General features: G+C 38.9%; 1 protein-coding gene across 2 annotated transcripts; it reads left to right on the forward strand.

Annotated features, from left to right (window-relative positions):
- Positions 1-644: 644 nt before the first annotated feature.
- Positions 645-16,060, forward strand: zfyve21 (zinc finger, FYVE domain containing 21). Of its 2 annotated transcripts, XM_067479055.1 has the most exons (8): positions 645-847; positions 3,038-3,088; positions 4,589-4,757; positions 6,668-6,743; positions 8,898-8,989; positions 9,330-9,383; positions 10,890-11,020; positions 11,914-16,060. In XM_067479055.1, exons 1-8 carry the CDS (start codon positions 722-724, stop codon positions 11,947-11,949), a joined length of 735 nt encoding a protein of 244 aa, XP_067335156.1. In that variant the 5' UTR covers positions 645-721; the 3' UTR covers positions 11,950-16,060. The 2 variants fall into 2 exon arrangements, with proteins under 2 accessions (XP_067335156.1, XP_067335157.1); XM_067479056.1 differs by lacking the exon at positions 9,330-9,383 and having other exon boundaries at positions 646-847.
- Positions 16,061-19,611: the final 3,551 nt, after the last annotated feature.

Consider the following 19,611-nt stretch of genomic DNA (forward strand, 5'->3'; position numbering starts at 1 on the left):
TCTTTCACTTGTTTTTATTTTATTATTTCAATTATTAATTACTCTTTTAAAATGAGTTTGGATCCTGCAGATGAGATGAGTAAATTTCACAGCAGGGGTCAATTTAGTCAGGGATCAATAAAGATGATGCTGTATTTGGTATTATTAAAGTAATTATGAAAAGTGACCAGTTATCAAATAGATTTCTCTCTGAAATGTAGCGATATTGATGGAAATAGTCACGTTAGGAAGCAGTAATATTGTTACAGTTTCAAGGAAAAAAGAGAATGTTTTAATTCTTTCTGTTCTTTTATAGACCTAATAAGGATAAATAAACTGACAAAAACAGTAAAGGAATATGCTTTGGACTTACTAATAGTTGAACTGCTGAAAACCATAAGCACGATGCCCATCGAACATGCTGTTGGAATAAACTGGCCTTTCAAAGATTTAACACTTTATCTGGGTTTCCAGAGGAAACTTTGTCCGTATTTGTGATGTATTCCCTGTGCAAAGCGAATCGCAGCTCTACTCTCCTTCTGCAGCGTGTGGACTGTGTTGCAGGAGCTGGGTTGTAAAAACCAAAACAGTCCACTTTGTCCGACGCACCACGAGGTCTCAGGTCTGACCTGTGATTGGTCCAACGCGCTGTGACCCATCGGGAAGGGCGGGGCCAGGCTGGGGATAGTGGAGAAGGAGGCAGCGGCGTCGTCCACAGAGGAGACACGACCGCGGAGGGAACATGTCCTCCGTGCCCGATGGGAAGAAACTGGTCCGGAGCCCGAGCGGTCTTCGCATGGTGCCAGAAAACGGCGCCTTTAACAGCCCCTTCTCCCTGGACGAGCCGCAGTGGGTCCCCGATAAAGAGGTGAGACAGACAGGCAGGAGGTGGGTTTGTTTGACAGCGAGAAGCTGGCCAATGTAGCCCGTAGTGTTTCGTGTTTGGCGTTTTCAAAATAAAGCTGAAGCGACGCTGACTTTAGGCCCCTTCAGTCGAACATTATTTACGTTCCTTGTGTACTTTTTTTTTTTCCCCCACGACGTCGGTGTTTTTCATTTGGCTGAAAACTTCTGTAAAATTTCCACGTTTTCCTGCTCAAACGTGACGCTGGGGAACATCCATTTTATGGAGTCGCCGTGAACTAAAGTGCAGGCAAAGCGCACATATCGGGGAGCAGCAGTAAAGTTGGTGTTGGTTTAAAAACCAGCCAACATTACTACTCAAATCTGAACTTGATTAAATATTACACTTGACCTTTTCCTCACGAAAAGCATGATATTTAAAGTTGGAGTTGATCAGTTAAACCCCCTCAATTCGGGCTACGTATCACCGTTGTGTGCAGTCAAACTGTTATTGAACACTTTTTATAACTTGTACAATTGTGTCTATTGAAATAATTTCTTAAAGCCTGAATTACTGCTGTTAATATAGCTACTGATACCAAGAGCTGATTTAACACACTGTGGGATACGTTGGATAAATTACTAATGAACTGTTCTCGTCTATTTGAACTGCTTTTGGATTTGATGTGTAGCTGCTCAACATCCGCTACGCTCCATGGTAACAGCGGTGGGCTTGATTGGGCGTTGTAGTTGGATACACGCAGGACAGATAACCAGATAGTGTACTGCACTAACTAGCTGTCACGCATTTATGACTTTTATCCTCGCGGAAATGGTTAAACCGGACAGCAACGTCTTGGTTTTGCGAGTTAGCCGATAGCTGCGTGCACACAGAGCTAGCTTGCTGCTAGCTAGCTGCTATGCTAACTCTTCATGGCACGCAGAGCGTTTAAGTCAACAGTTTTCCGTCTGTTTGTCTGCTTGCGTGTTTGTCAGTGCAGTAAAACCACAGAAAGACAAACACCAACTGTTTTCTGACGTGTTTACAACTCTGGATCGTCACACACACACACACTGACCAGACTGACAGTGAACTACTGTCCAGCAGTAGTTAATCTTTTATCATCTGGTTTCTGAGCCGAGGACGAATGTTGCAAACACTGCATCAGAGGAGAAGCCATAATTACTAAACTCACTTTATGAGCGTGGAAATAATTTGTTAGTCCGATAAACTCAGTACAACTAAAATAATGATAAGAAAACTTTATTTTACGTAGTTACTACCATGGCACTTTCCAGGAAACTCCCAAGCTATTACGAAATAACAACTGTAAAATAATTATACAATCTCTAATTACTTGATATTTCAATATTTAATAATGGTGTATGTCAGTAATACGAACAGCTTTATTTTCTCTTTATTAGACTAATCTTGGAAACTTTCTGCTGTATACTTAAATGTTTTTGGGAAATCCCTGCAGGACATGTAGATGAAAATCTATTTACAATATCAATTTCTTATTAATATTCACAGCTGCAGCATTGATATATTGTAGGACATTACATTAAATGACCTTTGTCAACGACTTATAAAGAAAATTGAGAAAGCATGCTAATCAATGTTTTTATTATAACACACAGCCATCTTATCAGCAAAACATTATCCAAAAAGGACAGAATGAGACGAGAAGGTCTATTAATAGAACACAATGGGAAGTTATTGATAGCTTACATTTACTGCAGTTTCTTTACATTTGTCCTTTTTTTTCAGGTTTTCCATGAATAGAATAGTAGTTGTGCAGTGGTAAATGTTAATAAGCAGTGGATTCTGGTCCAGGTGTCCTGCAGCTTTTCTCCAGAAGATGTATAACATCTCATTGGAAAGGTCTCCTTTAGTGTTATGCTAAATTTAGCAACGCAAAGGGTGTAGTCCTTCTTATTCATATTCGTTTTATTAGCATATGAATTGTTAAACTCGCCATCATTGCACCTCATAAACTCTTTAAATGGCTGCTTTTCAAGAAGTGGTGGCAAATGTGTTATGTAGCTTCTATACATACTAATTGACAAACTAAAAAAAAGGACAAGTAGATTATATTTAAATAGAAGATTATATTTATTCAACTACTTTATTGATCCCATCAGGAAATTGTGTAAATTTCCAGTTCAGTCCGCCTAGCTCAGCATGTTGTGTAACATCCTGTTTTTTTTCCAGTGCCCGAGATGTATGCAGTGTGACACCAAGTTCGACTTCATCAGAAGAAAGGTGTGTTTAGTTTCTACAGCACGACCGTAAAACCAATCACAGCTTTATTTTCACTCTGGAACCAAAGAATATGATGAGGGGCACATGCAACTAGAGGAACTGAATTTTTTCTTTCTTTTTTTTCTTTTTTCTTTTTCCTTTGCTTCCTAAAAAAACAGAGCTTTCACGTGACAGTTCTTTCCGATGACTACTGACATAATAACACTGTAGGTTTGTGGTTCGGCTTATTTGGGTTCACATTTCTTTGCAGATTCCCCACAAAATACAATCTGTTCCTTATTAAAACCAGCACAGAAAACCTGTAAGAAAACAGTAGCTGGAGTTTTCAAAACTCTCTGGAAGGTGTTTGGAAGAAAACTAAGAAGTCTAAATAAAAGCTCAGTAACTAAGAAGTCATCATAATCCCATAGGCCTTTAACGTGGTGGAAGATTGAACAGAGGTGTTTCTGCAATTAATGCATTTGTAGAATTTAATGACATGTAGGCAAAAGATGTATTTCACTAACACTTGTAACTCAAGATTTTCTAGTGCCTAATGACATCCGATAACCTTAGGAAAGCTGTGTTTTTATGGATACGAATCATCCAAAATCCAGATTTTTCTGGTTAAAAAGAAGTTGATACACACTGACAGACTTTGTCACTTTCATTTGTCTGAGTTCAGCAAACACACACTGCACAGACAGGATTTGTTTCGCATGAATCACCACCATGGTGCAAAAACTCTGCAGCTTGAGTTGCTCTTGAAGAGACATTTCTGTTATTTATCCCCCCCCAACTGAATGTACGTGCACTTGCGTAACCTGGTTAATATGCATGATCATATACATGGAGCAATAATTAGATTGGTCCTCTGCTTCTCTGACCTATTTGCAAGCATAGCTCACAGATGTTAACTGTATAGTTACAGAAGACACTGCTTCCTGGCTACTTCCTTCTTCTTTTTTTTTTTTTTTGTGTTGTTTGGAGCTGACATCAGAGTGAGAAAAACACGGGTCGACTGGCACAATGGAGCTGCTTTATGCAGCGCAAACTGTCCGAACACATGGTGAAACACAATGTATTTCAACTTTTATTTTAACTTTCAACAGTTGTGTGTTAGTTCAGTTTTCCTCTGACTTTTGGCACAATAAATTAAAAAAAATGTGAGAGCAAGAAACGTTGCTCAGTCTAGTTTTCCTGTCTGCAGCCTTTTGTCTGGCAGAGGCACTTTTGTAATAAGTTTATTAGAAACTGTCAGAAATCTGATTATTTGGCTTTTACTTTTTCCATTTGTGAACAACTGCATCTTTTGCATTTCACACAACACGTTTTTTGCTTCTTTTCCTTTGGGCTGTTCCCTTTCAGGGGTCGCCACAGCGAATCATATGCCTCCATCTAACGCTGTCCTCTGCATCGTCTTCTGCATATTGATTATTTAGTCTATATTTTATTTTGTCACTTGAACACTATGCAAAAGACTTGCCGCCAGTAAAAGTAACTGTAGCTATTTTCTTGCAGCACCACTGTCGGCGGTGCGGCCGGTGTTTCTGTGACAAATGCTGCAGTAAGAAGGTGTCTCTGCCCCGTATGTGTTTTGTCGACCCGGTGCGACAGTGTGCCGAATGCAGCCTGGTCTCCCAGAAGGAGATGGAGTTCTACGACAAGCAGCTCAAAGTGCTCCTGGGGGGTGAGAAGCTACACCTAGTTCATTATCTTTAACCCTTAAGCACCTTCACTCGTGTTTTTACAGGTTCCATAATTATTTTTAATGTGGTACAGAATTATTATTATTTTTTTAAACATATTTTTGTTCATTTATACGTGTGAAATGTGTTTTATTTTCCCAATTTTCTAGCCTATATGTACTTTTGGTAGAAATACTGTTTCCATGGTGTTGAAAATGGCATTTGGCCAGAAATCAAGTCTGAAATATTTCAAGCATCCACTAAACCTCAGAGGTTAAGATGCTTGAAATTAGTTTTAGGACCCTTCAAATACTGTCTATAGAAGCAAAAAGACTTTTGTGATAACTTAATTTGATTTAAGGCCATGTGACTAATTTGCACTAAGATTGCAAATAAATATTTTCATCATTGCAAAATCTGCAGATTATTTTATCAATAGAATTGATTGTTTTTTGGGATATAAGTGTATTAATTACGCAATATGAAAAGCGTGAGATTGAAAAATGCGATGATGCATTCCAACATAGCCAAAAAGGCCTCTCTAGGACGGTTCCAATAGAAGAGCACTGAATTTCACATCAATAAACTACAAGAGCAAAGTAAAGTCAACATTTATACACTCGCTAAAAAGTGTGTGTTTTTATCTTAAAAAGTCTGAGTAAAAGCTATTCAGATATCTATTATATATAACAGAGGCCTCTGCTCATTTGAGAAGCTAAAACCAGAAAATGTTTAGAATTCCAGCTACATTTTCTGAACTTTCTAACTTAAAAGGTTTATCTAATTTCCATTATAGTTTATTACTTTTCTGTCAATTGATACAGATATCAAAGATGAAATGATTTGTTTTTGATTTGATGAAAAAGCTTTACAACAAGCTTCAACCTTAGTGAAGATGAGATTTGTGGTGTAGTGATTACATTCATTTCTGAGAATAAAGAGCTCCACAGACTTACTAAGGCTACTAGGCTGTAAATATTAACTTTTGGAAACCGCTTCCAGGTTGATCTGGAGTTTGGAGTTTGATCTCTGCTAATAATTAAGTCTAAATGATTATCATAGAACAAATCATAAAAATGAGTTTGGCTTTATTATAACAGCACACTGTTGTCCATTATTCCAGACAGGAAGTACAAATATCATAAAAAGAAAATCCTATCTGCAGGTAATCTTGTAGTGTGTCCTCCCCCTGCCCTCGTAATACATTGTGTGTGGAGCTATAAATACACAGCAGCTCCTAATAAAAAATCCATTAGCACGACCGTCTGAATGACTGTGATGTAAAGCTTGCAGCACATTTAGGCCTCGTGTTTTATAAAGCTGATTGAGCAGAAAAGAGACGAGATAGAAATAGAAAGCAATCTGTGGTGTTTGCATATAAACATTTCTGCATAGCTGTTAAATGGTTCAGTGATAACATGGGAGGTGGGAAACATTTTTGCTACCTCCCACAGCTGCTGACGAATAATACTGACATTCCGTAGCAGCGTTTCTCAAATTTCTTTCAGCAGTGACCCTCATTTGAAGTATTTTCAGCCAAGTATATCAAATTTATTAAACAACCCTAAATTTCAGGCTTCACATTTCTCTAATCATAACCGAATTCATGGCAAACCAATATCCTTCCTTTTCCTGATACAGCTGCTATATTTTGACCACCAGTTTTTCTTTTGTCTGTCACTCAATTTATAAACTGGCTTTCTGCTCAAGGTAGGTGTGATTGTATATGCGTTTGTGGAAGCAACATTGGATTTGTTGCTTATGCAGTAACAGTGTAAAATAGTTGATAATTGGTTTATCAAACTCACATTTAATCCTCTTAAATTCAACTTTAAATGGCCACAGTTTTTATTTTGTTTGGACACTTGGCAGATTTTGGTTTTTCTTTTAAAATTAGATTTTCTGTTTCCAGGGGGCACATTTCTTGTCACTCTGGGATCATCAGAAAAGTCGGAAACAATGACATGTCGCCTTTCCAACAACCACAGGTGAACTTTTTAAGTTTATGCTAAACATTCAGTTCACAAAAAATACATACAAATAATATAACATGTACACTAATAGCACAAACCATTTTTCTGCATTTTTAGTTTTTAAACATTAAGTGCTTTCCTGTATACTTTTACGACTGTTTAGCAGTTAAAACACATTTGCTTGTAATGGGATATTTATATAATGTAGAATTAGTACTTTTACTTTTTTGAGTAAAGATCTAAATACTCTCTCCATCACTGGTCCCAATTACAACTCTGATTCCAAATTTAAAAAAAAGTTGGGAAAAATCTAATGCAATAATTTGCAAATCTCATCAACCCATATTTTATTCACTTGAACATAGACAACATCAGATGTTGAAACAGACATTTGACCATTTCATTGAAAATATGAGCTCATTTTGAATTTGATGGCAGCAACACATCTCAAAAAAGTTGGAACAGGGGCAACAAAAGGCTGGAAAGTTAATTGCTGCAAATATAAAGACTAATGGAGGAGAAGTTGACAACTAATTAGGTTAATTGGCAACAGATCCGTAACATGACTTGGTATATAAGGAGGATCTCAGAGCATCTAATGTAAAGATGAGCAGAGGTTCAACAATCTGTGACAAACTGCTAAAAATTGGGGAAAAGTTTTAGAAAAACCTTCGTTAACATAAAATTGTGAAGACTTTGAAGATCCCACCATCTACAGTATATAATATCATCAAAGATTTAGAGAATCTGGAGGAATCTCTCTGCACAAGGGACAAGGCCGAAGGTCAAATCTGGATGCACGTGATCTTCAGGCTCTCAGGCAGCTCTGCATTACAAACTGCCATGTGTCTATACTGGACATCACTACATGGGCTCAGGAAAACTTCCAGAAATCACTGTCTGTCAACAGAGTTCACTGTCAAATCCACAAATGTAAGTTAGATCTGTATCATGCAAAGAAGAAGCCAGATGTGAACACGAGTCAGAAACACCACCCTGTTCTCTGGGTCAAAGCTCATTTAAAATGGTCTGAGCCAAAACAGAAAACGGTTTCAAAATTTGAACTTCTTTTTGCAAACCATGGACACAGTGTCCTGCGGACAAAAGAGGAGAGGGACCATCCAGCTTGTTATCAGGGGACAGTTCAAAAAAATCTGCATCTCTGATGGTGTGGGGGCAGTTTACACATCTGGAAAGACGCAATCAGTGCTGAAAAGCACATAGAGGTATTAGAGCAACATATATGCTCCATCCAGACAACGTCTCTTTCAGGGAAGGTCTTTCATATTTCAGCAAGACAATGATAAACCACATACTGCATCCATCACAACAGCATGGCTTCACAGGAGAAGAGTCCGGGTGCTGAACTGGCCTGTCTGCAGTCCAGACCCCTCACCAATAGAAACCATTTGGTGCATCATAAAACTTTAAATCCAGCAACAAAGGCCCAGGACTGTTGAGCAGCTAGAATCCTGCATTAGACAAGAATGGGACAATATTCCTCTAAAACTCCAGCAACTGGTCTCATCACTTCACAGCATTTACAGACAGTTGTTAAAAGAAGAGCGGATGCTACACAACGGTAAACATGACCATCTTCCAACTTTTTAGAGATGGGTTGCTGCCATCAAATTCATAATTAGCTCATAAGTTTCAACATCTGATATGAGATTTGCAAGTCATTGCATTTTGATTCTATTTGTTTCACACTTCCCAACCTTTTTTTAACTTTACTTGATGTACTCACCAAAGGTTTTCATAGGGACTGTTTTCTTCTAGAAAGTAGTTCCTAACACGCTGTTTTAGAGCGGAATCAGAAATTTCGAAACCTCAGTAGATCTGCATGAATGTACCACTGTGGAATAGATGGAAATGTGTTTTCACCCGAACTGACAAGCAGTCACCTCATTAATGAGTAGGGAAGTGGAGGACACTGGAGAAAAGCATGTTCTTATATCTGTAGAGATGATATATTTAATATAACTAGTGTCAAATATTGGTGGAAGTCTTAGATGTAACATAGCTTTCACTAATTGTGCTTCTAAGATTATGAAATACAATAAACAGCTGCTAGATATAAAGATTTCCTATTCAAATAAAATTAAATCAGTTTTGACTTGCAGCTTTTTATTATAGTTGAATTTGTTTTTAATGTGACCCAAACACCAGGTATCTGTTCCTCGATGGTGAAAGTCACTTCGAGGTGGAGTTATCGCGCATCTCTAGCATGCAGATCTTGACGGACGGGACAAGTCCAGGAGGTGAGACTCTTGTTGTGTTAGAAATTAAGAGGCGTTACACATACACAATAACAGTAATAAGTGAAGAAATCAGAATTTTACTGCATGTCTATTGTTGAATATATAGTTTATTTGGGGTTTTATGGCAGAAAAAAATAAATTTAATGCTAATTTCTTGTTGTCCAAAAGACATCTGTACCACAGCTTACTGGACATTGTTCTTCTTGTTTTGGTGCCAAATGAATCCACTAACGAACTGAAAGATTTCTTAATTAACACTAAAACCTGATTTTTGTTTTTCCAAACTAACCTTAACAAACTCTTTCTCTTCTGCTGCTTTGACTCTGGTGACCCGGCTCAGAGAATGACATTCACACTTACACCAGTCTGCTGGACAGTCACTATGTCTCTGAAGGTTAGCATTGGTTCACAGTCATTCCATCTGTATTCACTTCCTCCATCACTCTTTGTTTTTAGAGATGTTCTGTCTGCATGAAATGTGAGCACTTTTCAGCTTTTTCTTGGTAGGAAATCAAACCCCACAAATTTTGAAACATTATTGTCATGGTGTGCTGTGGGTGATATTTGAGTTCCAGTAATGCAACTTCCTTTCATATCAGTTGTCCAGTGAGGCAATGTTTAGTCAAACGACTCTCAAGTGGGTGTTTTTATACCTCTGTTGTTGTCCATCCATACATCAGCCCATCTCATTATTGTAAAAATGATATCTCAGAAATTTCATTAGGGATCTTTTTCAGACTTGGCACAAACCTTCACTTGGGTTCAAGGATGAACTGATTAGAATATGAGTCTTGACAGATATGCATATAAATTAAAACATGACTCGTTCACCCAGACATACAACCTCACTGCATTAATTTTATTTATTTTTTATTCCTGAGACTGAATAAACTATTTGCTAATCAAGTAAAACAGGAAGTCTAAAATGTCTAACTGTTGTTTTTACGTCTCTGTAAATTTCATTTTTTTAAAATAATACTTAGATACTTGGTTGAACAACAAAAATATATTTAAAGTTGTCATCTTGGGCCAGAGTAAGTTTTCCTAGTCACTTTTTAATGAAATGATTAAACAGTTAAAGCTACAGCCTCCACGTTAAGCTAGAGCTAGCATGAAAATCCAGATCAGAGTTCAGTGTGCTCCACCCAGAACCTCCCTCTCCCGGCTCATCTGTGCTCTCATACGGTTTTCTTCACTCCACCAGACTCTGCACAGTGCTCAATGATCAGTGATTCTCATCAATCAACACCTGTTAATCAAGCAGAAAAGAACGAAATCCTCTGTTAAAAAGTTGAGCTTTGATTACTGTACATTTTTAATACATTTGGACTGTTATTGTACCAATAAGTAAAATTGAAATCTGATTCAAGGAAAATATGCTAATGATAAGTTTCCAGAGCCCAAGATGTTGCACACCTCATTTATTCTGATCAACCAACGAAAATATTAAATTATAGCAGAGATGAACAGAAAAATCCTAACGCTTGAAAAGCTTTCAAGCACCTTCTTTTGAAAAGGGACCTGAGCTGATAACACTTAAATCTTAGGGATAAAAAGGACACATAATCATCTAAATCTTCAACTAATGATTGGTGTATCTTGATTAATCATCTAGTTTGTCGAACACATCTGTCCCTGTCCAAGGAGGTGTCATCAGGTGTCTTATTTTGTCCAATCAGCCATGTAAAACCCCAAAACATTCACTTTAATATTTAATCAGTAAAATCAGGAAATATTGATGTTTCTAGAGGTGTAAAACTGCTTTTGTTCGGCCATTTTTAATAAATTGGGTGCAGATTCTTTTTCACTCTTTAAAGTTAAGATTAAGACCATTGTTGCGGCTCTAGAATAATGTTAGAAAACAGGCTTATGCTGTTTAATTCAATGTGTGTGTGTGTAGGAGGGACATCAAGGGCCAGCGGCATGCTGCTCCACTACAAGCCAATGGCTTCTCAGGATGCCCAGCAACTCCGCATGGAGGCAGCAGATGACAAGAAGGTGGCTTCATTATGGTTGGCGGCAATGCACAAGGTACAATGGAGACACCACAATAAACACAGCTAGCTAGTTCATCATGTCATAGACATAGAAGTTTCCATCTGACATCAACTAAACATTTTGTGCTAAGTATCTGAATTTTAACCTGTAATTTGATCTGAAAATTAAAGAATCATACTACACAGCATATCATTACAAACAGTTTCACAGTTTATCAATACTTTGTTATTACAGTGTAATTTGCAGTCAGTCTGTGTGATCGTCATCAGAAAGTGATGTTGCTTCAGATGATAGTTTAGAAGGTATCATTTCATTTGTCAAGACCACTGAGACAGTAACATGGCTCAGCTGTAATTAATGCAAACATGTTAGCATGTCAAATGTTACCATGTAATAATGTTATGTCACAAAAATACTTGAATACTTGTGTAGGCAGATAAAGAAAGAAGATGAAGTATTGTGGAGCATCGTCTGGCAGTGTAGAGAACAACATCCCCATCCGGGTAGAATTTATGTTTGTACTCAATAGTAGAAGGATTAAATAACTTTTGTTTCCTGGTGTGTATTTAGTTAGTGTAGTACTACTCTTCATGTTCCAAACACAGTTTTACTTGTGTCTAACTGTAGCTGCTCATTTGACTTCAGTTGTTTTTTTTTTATTGTCTCACATGAGGAAATTCTTTTTGCAGCCACACAACATAACAAAAGCATTAAACATAAACACAGTGAGATGATGGAAGACAAGAATTCAGAATAAAATCTAAAGTGTGTTTTACACATTTGGCATAAAGGCGACAAAGACAAAAGCCAAGCTATATGAGGAATGAAGATGCATATTATGATGTATTAAAAGATCTTCTGTCCATTAAAACATGACTATTCTCACTCTGCATTAACTTTTTTATTTATGTCCGTCATCCCCACAGGCGGCCAAGCTGCTGTATGAAGCTCGGGATCAGTGATGTACAGGCAGCCTGTGACACTGACTCCCCCAGGCAGCACACACCCAAGTGTTTGTACCCTCATCTCGCTGGGGTTCGGTATCTTTTGGATGATATTAACACCAGTTCTGATTCTGCTTTTCTTGTTTGATTCCTCTTTGGTTCTTGATACCAGTTCTTACCATGGTATCTTTTGGCAGAAACAAATGTTTATACACTTTATTACCTCTATAACCAGTACTTCATACATCATCCTGTTTACCACAGCAAGCTGATTGTTGTTGTTTTTTCCATCTCTCAGAGCCTTGTTTAATCCTCTTTGATTTAAGACATAAATCAGGGCATGCAGCATTATTATTATTATTATTATTATTATTATTATTATTATAGACATTAACCGGTCACAAACCGAGCAGAGGCAGCAGGGAAACACTAGTTAGTGTTGATTTAAGGAGGCTTTTACTTTTTAATTCTTCTTAAAAACCACAATTTTCTCAGATTTGAGAGTTGGATTATGGTTGTTTTTTTTTTTTGTTTGTTTTGTTTTTCCTGCACATGATTCTACTGTGGCATTTTAACATCTATGAAATGCAGGGTTATGCATTTCATTCTTCATAACTACACAGATGGTGTAAAATGAAAGGCACAGTTTTTTTTCATGATGACACAATAACGTGATATGCTGCAGTTAATTATTTTGTATTTCCTGGTAGAAGCCACATTTATGGATCCATGTAGGGACATTTATATTATTATATGCTACTTCTGTTTTCACAGATCAGCCACACAGCACCAAGTCAGTGTCTCGCTTACGGGACCTTTGACACCTCTTCCGGATGAATTGTTTCATGCAGGATAAAGGACAAATCCACCTTAAAACCCTTTGTGATGGATTTTAAAATGCATTTATGTGTGATGCACTTTGCATTTGAGAGCCCGGTTTGTTTGGTTTGATGTTTGGTGACAGATAACAAAGACGTTATTTCACTTTAAGACAATGTTACTTCACTTTATGTGCAGACAGGTGGTTAACCCATAATGATACATCAGCCTTCATAAGTGCATAATATTTTATAAGAACCATATCATATTTTATATTTAAACCACCAGGTGGTATTAAAGTTGTGGGTGGTTAATGTCTGTGAGAGTATAGGAAAAGAAAAGGGTTAATAATGTAAAATACCTTCATAGCAGAATTTACCACTGTTAAAAATTCTGTACATTAAAACTGTCCTATTGTCTTGGCACAGCACTGTTGTTTGTTTCCTGCTTATAAATGATGAAAATGGACTTGATGTAGAGTCTTCTCCTGTTCATTTGTTTAATACTGATGTGATTGGGAATGTTCCATTCGTACATGTTCAGAAACTTATGCAAAAGTCCACCAGAGAAAACACATTACATGAAATGTACCTGTTAATGTATATAAAGACAACGGAGCAGAGGAAAAATACCTCAGTGTTTTCTCCAGCTGTGGCACAGTTGGAACTGGTTGACAAGGGCTGTAAAATATGAATGGAAAACAAAAATCAGATTTTAATGTTAAATTAAAAAAGAAATGTTGAATATAAAATAAAGTCAAGACAGAATGTTTCTGCAAAAACCGTCAGAGTAGAAGCAAAGAAGGCAGGTGGCTTTTAAGTAGGGCATTCTGGGAAATGTAGGATTCTCTGGAGCGGACACCTCAAGGAAAACGCTTGAGGAAACTTTCATGACAAATTAATTCCTGAAATGCAAAGACCATCACACATATTTGTAAAGGTTTCCATAGAAAGTGACGTTACAGTTGCGTGGATTGGTCCTTTATTTGAGCAGCTCGAACCACAATGATTGTTTCAGCGAGATGGAAGTTAAACTGACGTGTCCAATAAATTGTGTTAATAACGCGGCTGTCGGCTACAAGTATTTACAGATTAAATCCTTTAGTCCGCTGTGTCTAAGCAGACCAGCGACTATTCACTGATCTTGTGAAGAGTGAACTCACGTACACATAAATAAATGCTTTAAATGTAGTTTCATGTATTGAAGTTTTGTATGAGCTATTTTGTTACATACTTTTAGCACAAAGCGTCTATGTACTTACATCCTTTTTACAGCTGAAGTTTAGCTTTTGTAACACTTGTATACAGTTCTACCTTTTGTCCTTAGGCCTAAATAGTCTGTTTTTCCTTTTTTTTTTTTTATCTTTTGTTATCAGTCTGCAGAGCCACCACTGTGCTTCACCCAAATGCAGTTTGTAGGTTTGTGTGGAGGCAGGTTGTTGGTTGGTGATCAACACACACATTCATAACAAAGTGTTGAGTTAATTGTGGCCAGCAAGCAAAAAACATGTGCACTAGTTGATAGTTACTGTGTTAGGATTTCTGGAAGTTGGCCCTTTGTCTGGTGTTAATATATTTGACCCGCAGGTTTGTTTCCATCCTGGCCAAAGTTCCACCTGTTTTGTTGTTTTTACGTGACGCAACTTCATCCACAAATTCTACATTTTACAAACTGTGCATGAAGTGTCTGGGTAAAAACCTTCTGTGGATTACGAAATGGAGTTCAGAATAATATGCAGAAGAGTATTTTATCTTGGTGGTGTTAGCTGATGCTACTAAGAGCTGGCTGTATGTATTACTGACAAAAACAAATGGTGAACACTGAGTCAGATGTAGACGCCTCATCGGCCCAATCTGGTGCTGACTGAAAGCCAGATTTAAACTTGCTAAATGGATGGTTAAGTCAACATTAAACCGAATTTTGCCCAATAAACAATGTGCCAAATACACGGTGATGGTGCTTTTAAAGATGTGCACTCGTTCAAGTTCCTCTGAGAACTAAAATGTACAGTTTCAACGTGGGGAGTTGGGTGTTAAAACAAAAAAAAAAAGCACTTTATTTTGAATCTAAATTTAACTAATTTGAGATTCTGCTAATCCTGCTTTTTTACTGGAGCTTCCAGCTGCATTTCATGAGCAGATGGTGTGCGCTTCGTTGTCACGGTCACTTTATCATCTTTTATAGTTGTCATCGTCTTGTGGTGTGGGATGTATATGTGATGACAACTAAGCAAACTCCATCTGCAGAGGAAGACTGAGCTGCAGATGAAATGTCTGGAAGAAGCGTGTGAGGTCGAAATCTAAATGCACGATTAACCTTAAACCTGTCAGAACACACCCAAGTGAACAGAAATGGGGTGAAGTCGTTTTTCAGTTCATGTTCATCACAGTTCTTGTGCTGGCGTCCATGTGTCTTCCCTTTTCTGCTCGAGGAAAAGGCTCAGGTGGTTAAACTGAGCACAGAATCGGAGTCTCTGTTACTAAAATGTGGGTTTGTTGGCCTTAGTTTGTGTGTCACCCAGTTAGAACAACATTCACCACCTCACCTCCACTTTGGGACAGAATTTATTTTTATACGCTGCTCACCTAAGAATTAAAATCCCAAATAGTCATTTGGTGTGAGGCCTGGGAACAGAGACGGAGGACAAGATTGTGTTCACACTTGATGTGTTGCATTTTTTTTTTTTTTTTTTTTTTGGTTTGTCATAGTGTCACTGCTGTTTGTGATAAAGACTGATGTGATGCTGCACAGCCAACAAACATAGTCTTTAGCTTTCTAGAATACGGGGAATTTCCGTTTTTGATAATAACGAAATAACCAAATCAGATGTGATAATGGCATTTGTGTTTCTTGGAAATAGAAAAACTGGACATTTTATTCATTTTTCATGACATTAACACACTGCAGTCTCCCAAGTTTAGTCTAAAACACAATAGCATTCGTTAAATGATCCGATTTCTGTGTTTTACTGATGTTTTTATTTTCTTACACTGAATATAAATTGGTCACTTTTACTTTGCTCACTTTTTGAGTGCAGTTTCCTAGCGAAGCTATATAATAGTCGTGTATATACAAACCTTATTTTACGAAAACCTAACCAAGTTCAGAAAAAGTTAAAGGTTCGTATGCAACTTACTGTGAAGCCCCTTCAAACTGTCTCCGTTTAAAAGTAATTTGTGAGTTTTTCGTATGTTGTGGAAAAGTCATCACATCAAGTGTTTGTTCCTCATCATTTATTAGGCTGAACATGCTACAGTATACTGCATTCTTTGTTGGCTTTTTCCATTCACAATAAAATCACGTTTCTACATTTGTGTTGGAGTTTGTGTCATTTGAAAAAGAGATTCAAGGGAAAACAGCAGTATGGTAAAATTAAATTCCCAGCACAGCCATACAAATACCTTTGTAAACTCTTAGTAGTCTGATCATATATATATGATTAGACTATATGTATGTGTGTGTGTGTGTGTGTGTATATATATATATATATATATATATATATATATATATATATATATATATATATATATATATATATAGGTAGATGGACATGGTGGTGGATGGGGCTGTATATGGGGACAATGTGAACACGTGTCACAGCTGTATGTGGATGGGATTGCTGCTGACTTATCGCTGTAATATTACTGTTTAAAATAACATGAAAACAGTCAACATCTCTAATAAGAAGCAATAATGTGCCCAAAAACATATGCAAACACGATCCATTAGAATTAATATATATTTTCAATTTAACGAGGTTTTGGTTGCTGGTATAAATACTGTTGTTGTATTGCTGGTAGTAGTAGTAGTAGTAGTAGTGTGATAGGAGTATTATTATATAAGCAAACACCTGTTCTGATCCACATTTCAATCCAGAAAGTGATGCAGCTTTAAGCTACTAGTCACCTGCGGAAAAACAGAAGATGATGAAAAGTGGGACGTGGGTGGGACATGGACTACTTCGGATGTGGTGCCATAACGCATAATTAAGAGGAACTGGATCACATGCAGGGTGTGTGTTGGGCCTGCAGCAGAGACCCTCCTCTCGGGTTGTTCAGAAGTGTCACAGAGTGGTACCTCGCGTCCCATATAGACGAGCTTTGGCATTGTGTTGAAGCCTGTTTCTCCACCAACAAACGATGGAGCAGTATTTTGTTACTTTACTCAAGTACATTTTTCACATATCTGTACTTTACTTAAGTAGATTTAATTCTGGCTACTTTGATTTTTCCTCCACTACGGTTCTAATCAAAGTTGCGTTACACTCACGTTCCACATTTCATCATAAACGACTTTTCCGTTCTTCTTTTTACTGAAAACAAATCACTAGTGAGACATGAATCTCTCACTAAACCAGGATCACACATAGCTTCAGTTCCTCCTTCCATGGTCTTATTTAAAGGCTTCTTCGACATGTTAGCAGCAGTCAAAGAGCCTGTATGTGTGTGTGTTGTGTCTACAGAGATCTGCATTCACTGCTCAGGACTAATGGCCTGTTTTCACACACGAAGCTGCTGAATTCATGGTGAAACGGGGATCATTGAATGTAGAGTCACATCCTCTCCGCCACGTCAAAGTCCATCAAATGTCTCCAAAACTTGCCGTCGCCTCCCTCTCTGTGGCACTGCGCTGAGAACTGGGACAAAGCTGGTCCCTGCTGATTCACACCTTCATATGATTGGACTGAGGACATTTTTTGTCCCCCTCTCCTTCTTCTTCAGAATCTGCCACATGTGCTGCTGTTATAAAATCCTTCAATTTCCTTGTGTCAGCAAACCTATTGCGTAAAACCGATTTCTACTTAAAGTATATACATATCGGCCTCTGCGTGTGGACGTCGAGTGTATCTGTTTACATCCTGAGTTCAGCAGGATTTTGCTGCAGATGATGATTTGCGTCCGCAAAAGGGCTTTAGGTCGACTGTCCAAGTCCACCACAGACACAAAATGTACAAAACCTCAATTTCCCAGTGCGTAAAATGCGCAGCGCTCAATCTGGGGGACAAACATGGATCCTGCTGCGTTACGATCACAGAAAGAACAAGAGCTACAGTCCATTGGTTTGGACAGAGTGAGACAGTGTGTTAAAGCTGCTAAAGCTGCTCAAGACACTGTGTCACACAGAGACAGAGGGGGGAGGGGGTCGAACGGCATGACGTCAGACTAGATGAAAGCACTTTCCTATGATGAGGTCATGTGGTAAGTGGTTTAAAAGCTGCAGTTAAGCGGGTTGAGTGTGTTAAACACGACCTGTTTATGCTCCTATCAGCATTTTTTTTACTAGCTGTTGAATTCACCGCCAAATTGTGCCTAAGAATTTTTGCGTGATGGCAGAAACTAATCCAACGCAACGGACCCGCAGGACAAAATGATTTCACTCCAAGCCAACATCGAGTTTGTTGAGAAGGAGCTCGAATTTGCACGAGTACAGGCTGAAAAGCTTGAAGAACAGTATGTGAGCGCCAAGAGAGAGTTTGAAGAAGGCTTGAAGGGACGAGCGCTGAGCCCCAGCGGTTCATCCAGTCAGGCCACGGGTCCTTGCAGCCAAAATGTTCCACCTGAGAAGTGGCACCTGGTCGGAGAGATGAGAAACCGCTTGGCACACAGGCGCAAGCTGTTGGCACAATTGGAAAACCTGCAGGGACAGCGGGACGAGAAAACTATTCATCACCTCCAAACACACAGGAAGCTGCTTCACATTCTCATCCAGTGTGAGAGGCACAAAAAGGAACAGGTTAAAAATCTCTGTGAAGACAACATGACTGAATCTCAAAGGTTCATACAGTCGTTGTACCACATCATGGGTGAGAGCATGGAGCCCATTAAAAGCAGCTTTGACCTGTCGTTGCATGAGCTAAACCTGTTGGCCAGGAGGAAAACTGTGTCCAAGTGCTGGAGAAATCGCTTTGACATGAGGAAGTCCAGTGCTGAGACACAAAAGACAGTGAGCGACCTCCTGTCCAAGCTGGAGATGCTGGACACTGTCTTAGAAAGGGAAAGACTGAAGACAGAAAAGTACAAACAGCGATATCAAAGCTTGATGCAGGAATATGAAAAAGTGAGCGAGTGGATCAAGCAACGAACAAGCTCCTGCACCTGTGGCCCCAGCGTCACCCCCGATCTGCACACAGCTGAGTGCAAGATCAGCTTCACGAGTGACTACGAGGACCTGTTGGACGGGCTGGACGAGTGTGTGGGAGACATCATGGACAATGTGGCAGAGGTTGAAAAGCAGGCAGAGGACAGGGTGGAGGTGTTCACACGGGCGGTCAGACAGGAAGCTGCTACAAACCAGTGGGACTGCATGTGGATTTGCTCCCCGGGAACTCGTTTTGAAGAAGATCCCGATAATCGCCTCCGATCAAAGCTAAAGTCGCTTGAGGCTCAGTTAAAATATGAAAGAGACAGGGCTGAAAAGTTTGAACAGCTGCATCTGATCGTTGGGAGGCAATTTGAAGACTGGACAAAGGTGGAAAACCAGTTGGTGGAGTCACAAAACTGGTCAAAAGAGCAGACGAGGGCTGTTGGACTGAAAAGAGGACAGAGAGACAAGGTGAAACTGCCGAGCAGCAACAAACCTCTGTTGGCAGAGTCACCGACTATGTTCACAATGACTGGTAATTTCACAGAAGAAGTGGACTTGTCTGAGGAGGAGACAGACGAGAGGACATCAGACACCACTGCTGCTGAGCCTCGACAGCAGGAGACTAAAAGCACATCAGGTTGGTTTTCCAGCAAAATTGTCAAAGGTGTGTATGTAGCCGCTGCGGTAGGTGTCGGGGTGCTGGTTGCCAGACTGCTGTACCAATAAGTCCTGTCCCGGGCCGTGTCAAGGTGCCATGTCGAGCGAGGAGCTGCTGGG

This window comes from Channa argus, chromosome 16 (assembly GCF_033026475.1).
Source record: "Channa argus isolate prfri chromosome 16, Channa argus male v1.0, whole genome shotgun sequence".
NCBI lineage: Eukaryota > Metazoa > Chordata > Actinopteri > Anabantiformes > Channidae > Channa > Channa argus.

Bases quoted from the DNA above. Each gene is read 5' to 3' on its own strand.
- zfyve21 (XM_067479055.1), top strand. From the start codon at position 722: ATGTCCTCCGTGCCCGATGGGAAGAAACTGGTCCGGAGCCCGAGCGGT. The intron at 6,744-8,897 runs GTGAACTTTTTA...CCCAAACACCAG, and splicing joins CGCCTTTCCAACAACCACAG to GTATCTGTTCCTCGATGGTG. The intron at 11,021-11,913 runs GTACAATGGAGA...TCATCCCCACAG, and splicing joins GGTTGGCGGCAATGCACAAG to GCGGCCAAGCTGCTGTATGA.